The sequence below is a fragment of the Sebastes umbrosus genome, chromosome 17 (assembly GCF_015220745.1).
Source record: "Sebastes umbrosus isolate fSebUmb1 chromosome 17, fSebUmb1.pri, whole genome shotgun sequence".
Classification (NCBI taxonomy): domain Eukaryota; kingdom Metazoa; phylum Chordata; class Actinopteri; order Perciformes; family Sebastidae; genus Sebastes; species Sebastes umbrosus.
Genome location: NC_051285.1, coordinates 11979202 through 11983664, shown reverse-complemented (window position 1 = coordinate 11983664; position 4463 = coordinate 11979202). Strand labels below are relative to the sequence as shown.

Below are 4463 nucleotides of genomic sequence, written 5' to 3'. Positions count from 1 at the left end.
AGAAATGAGCAGTAGAAGAAGAGGAGGGAGCGACGGGGGGGGTGATGAGTAGGAAAGAGACAAGGAAGAGGAAGGCTGCGGTGCTGAAATTAGGGCTGATGTAGGTCAGAAGAGAGGAAAGGAAGGAAAAGAAAAGAGATGCAGGAGACGAGGAAGGGAGGAGCGGGGAGTCGAGAATAGTAGAGAGAAAGCAAGGTGAGAGGAGGGGGTGGCCTGTGGGAGCGAGAGAACAGGAAAATGTGTGGGCAGCTGATAATTGGTTTATAGCACTGTCTGTTGTGAGTGTGTGTGTGTGTGTGTTACAGGCGCTGTGTCTTTAGCTGGTGCCCAGAACAACCTGTGGGCGGTGGAAGGAGGAAACAAGCTGGTGTGTTCTGGCCTGCTGAAGATGGCCAACGCTAACCTGCTGCAAGCACAAGTCAACTCCATCTCGCCCGTTTACTCAGGTACTTTAACCCTGATGTTGGATGAATGGGATCATGTTGAGTGACTAATTCAAAAATAGTTTGCAACACTGGGCTGGGTTTTTTGGTTGGATAATTCTTAAAATCTAGTGTACTCTTTTTTTCCTTTCTCAGCTTTACCGATCCAACCTTTATTTCTTTGAACACAATCTACAATATCTGAATTTATTTGGTCTGCATCCCCCTTTGTTTGAAATTTCTAGAAAGGTAATTTCAAACAAAGAAACCTTTCATCCTGTCATAGAACTGCATATTCATCATTGCAGTGTGCCAGCTCTTGTCTGTTGGCACGGACATCTTGAGACATCAGAAATGTGCTGGATGTTTCTAGAATATATCTGCCAGTAGATACCGGTGGACTGATGTAGATGAATCTGTATGAATCATGCAGTACAGTGTTGACATTGATTGTTTGTGTTTTCCTGACAGGGGAGGCGCCCCAGTACCAGCTGAGCTTCACCACAGCATCAGAGACGGGATCAGAGCTGTATGACATCGTAGTGTTGGCGACGCCGCTCCAGGCCAGCGTCAGGTCTGGAGTCCAGTTCCAAAGTTTCACCCCTCCCTTTGACGACCTCCCTGGAAACTATCACAGCACTGTAGCAACCATTGTCCATGGTTACCTCAACACCTCTTTCTTTGGTTTCCCGGATCCTCGCCTCTTCCCCTTCGCCAGCGTCTTGACAACTGAGACGCTCGATCTGTTTTTCAACAGCGTGGCAAGTGTTTGTCCCGTCAACATCTCCACGGGCTTCCGGCGTAAGCAGCCACAAGAGGCCGGAGTCTATAAAGTGTTCTCACCACAACCTCTGGATAAGGCTCAGCTCAAAACACTGTTCAGGTCAGCCACCTCCTACTTAGCAAAGTAATCAAGGTATTAACTATTCTTTTCATTACTACATCATTTGACGATTATCTTCTCATTTGGTCCAGAAAATAGTGAAAAATGATCATCCTAATTCCCCAAAGTTTACATATTTAAATTGCTTTTATTTGTCTGACCAACTGTCCAAACCCCAAAGATATTTAATTTATTATCATTACAGACCAAAAAATATTCACATTTGAGAAGCTGGAGCCAGTGAATTTGTCATTTTTGTTTAGAAAATGATCAGAAGATTATTTTATTATCAAAATTATATTAAATATTACCAAATTTCATGGCAATCCATCACATATTTGTCAAGATATTTCCCTAAAAAACAATGCAGTGTTCTGTACAACACTGCAATCTATCCAATAGGTGTTGAGATATTTCAGTCTGGACCAAAGTGATGGACTCACCAACAGACCCACATTGCCATTGAGAGAGCAACACCGCTAGTGTAGCTAGAAAACTGGTGTTTACCCAACCAACAACAGCCATGCAAAAGTTATTAAACATGATGACAATGCCCCATCATAATGAGACTTTTTTTTTTTTTTTTTTTAAAGTAACAACTTTCCTTCCTTACTGTACCTCTCAATCTCAGGTCATACTACTCCGTGCAGGTGACAGAGTGGCAGGCCTACCCTTGTTACGGCAGCAGCCAGGGACTGCCGCCTGTGGAGCTCCACCCCAATCTCTACTACCTCAATGGCATCGAGTTGGCCGGCAGCGCCATGGAGATGAGCTCAGTGGCGGCCAAGAACATCGCCCTCCTGGCGTACCACCGCTGGAACAGACAGACGGACATGGTGGACCAGAAAGATCTGATGCACAGGATCAAGACTGAACTATGACCTGGTCATCTGAAAGCCTTGTAGCATCACAAAGCTGATGTCTGTATTAGGTACTAAATATTACAGTGAGAAGACTCCAGTGGCTACTATTCCACTACATACATCTAATACACTGAATCAATGATAAATATGTTGAACATAATCTGACCCTTGCCTTATCCTAAACAAACTTAAACATGCATCAGAAAAACAAGCAAGTATCAAAGTCAAGGCTGAAGCTTATTTTAATGGCACCACTATAGACGATCGTGGTCCTGCGCTACTGTCAAAAAAGCCCAGTTTGATTTTGCAGATTGCATCGTTCTCTATGCCAGAGACATTGCAGATATACAAGACATTTTTCAGTATTGTTTGGGGATTGACTGCTAATGCTGGTTAGTGGTTTCATCCAAAAATTCAACTACAAGCAGCTTTTCTTTGCCAAGAAATAAGGAAACCAAGCAACCGTGGAAAACACCAGCTAATATTTATCTCAGCCGGAAGTGAACGGTCTATTAGGAGACACTGTTTTATTGAGTTGCTGGTTGTCTGAGTGAACACCTGTTAATATGAGCACCAGCCTCAGGTCACTGGTGCTGCCCTGTGTAAATAAATTACCCTGAAAACACTCGTGGAATCAAGATTGAGGGCATGAATGAGACTCTTTTAAACAGCTGCTTTGCGTGTGCGCTGTAACAGCTGTGAGATATGAGACGGATCACTAATTTAACTGCCTTTAGGCACATAAACCAGCCCTCTGTCAAATAATCAAAAACAACCGCAGCACTGCTGTTATGGTCTATACATTTAAGGACTGTTAATGGACTTGCTGCACCAAGAAGATCTCATTAAAGTAATCTCAGTAGGATTTTGTAAATTAATAAAATCATTATTCAGTGACTCATGGAAGTGGCCACTGGTGCTGTGCTCTGTTGCCCCTTTCATCAGACTATTTCATTATCTCCCCTTCCTGCTGCTTTTGTTGCGTAATCCAGCGGAAAGAATTTTTTTCGGGGAACAGAGCCAACAAGCTTTCACACTGGACCAAATGAAAGCAGGGGACAGACATGTGGAGCTGGTGTTGGTGGTGATGATGATACTTCTCCCCCCTTTTCTCTCAAGCCCTAAAGCTTTATTGAGATCCTGCATTTTTAATAAACGCTGTAATCTTGGAAAAACACACATGAAGATGGAGTTGGACATTCGCTTGCAGAAATGGCAAGTGCAAAAAAGATGGTATGATATGATAAGAAAACACTGGCTGTTGATTATCCTCACAAGACTGTGAGAAATACCTTGTTTTATTCATTTCTAATATATAACAGTGGATATGGAGTGAAGTGGATTTGTGGACTCTGAAAAACTAAATTTGTCAACTGAAAACCTTGTGACTCCAAAAAGGCGTCAGTTGACGGATAATGTGATTGTGTCATATGATGAGAAAACAACACAACCCTTTAAATCTGATGGAATTGTTTCAAAACGCCACGATGGCATCAGAAGTTATGGGGGTCGATCTGAAATGCAGACTGTTTTTTTTTTTTTTTCTTTTTTAATTCAAGGTTTTCACTCAGCAGCAGCTTCTGTACATACGACAGTCAAATATTTGTGGCATTAGTACCTGTTATGATATGCTGTAAAAAGAATACACACAATGAGTAACCATCTTATGGATTGACAAAACAATGCCAATTCAAGGTCCACTTACTAGGTTTTTGCAGAGCATCCTCATGGACTGACAAACTGAGCTAACTCCATCCACCGATAAAGTTCATGAGATGTGATTAAAAGTTAAGACAAAAATGAGTAGGGAGACCTTGAGTTAAGATTATTTTGTCAAACAACAGATTGTGTGATTGTTCTAGGGCTGTCCTCGACCAAAGAAATTCTTTCTTCTTTGTCGACTAGAGCTGTAAAACTGATTTTCTCCACAAAGAATCACCCAAAAGCACCACTTTAAATCTTGTGTTCACCAGAGATGTGCTCATAAGTTTATTGGAAATAAGTCATTCAGCATGAAATAAGCATAAAAAACAACTAATCGACTGAAGAAATCTTAGACTTAAATGACCGATTAGTCGACTTAAGAGGGGGCAGCCCTAGACTGTTCACATCTAATCACTGTTTCTTTACAAACGTAACTATCTGCTAAGTACGGTACAGCATGTATGAACATATTTTATCTGCCTGATAAACAAAACAATGCAGCTGTTTATAATGAATGATGTGATCTATTCTGACTGTTGATAAAATTAAAGCATTGGACGGTTTACTATGATTTTTTGTTTTTTAAAAGTA

The 4463-nt window shown here is 41.5% G+C and overlaps 1 protein-coding gene across 1 annotated transcript in view; it reads left to right on the top strand.

Annotated features, from left to right (window-relative positions):
• Positions 1-4463, top strand: part of LOC119475877 (prenylcysteine oxidase-like) — an 8777-nt gene extending 4314 nt beyond the window's left edge. The window contains exons 5-7 of the mRNA XM_037748963.1: positions 306-446; positions 894-1305; positions 1937-4463. Of these exons, the coding sequence (XP_037604891.1) occupies positions 306-446; positions 894-1305; positions 1937-2186 (803 nt within the window). The 3' untranslated portion in view covers positions 2187-4463. The remainder of the gene's footprint in view (positions 1-305; positions 447-893; positions 1306-1936) is intronic.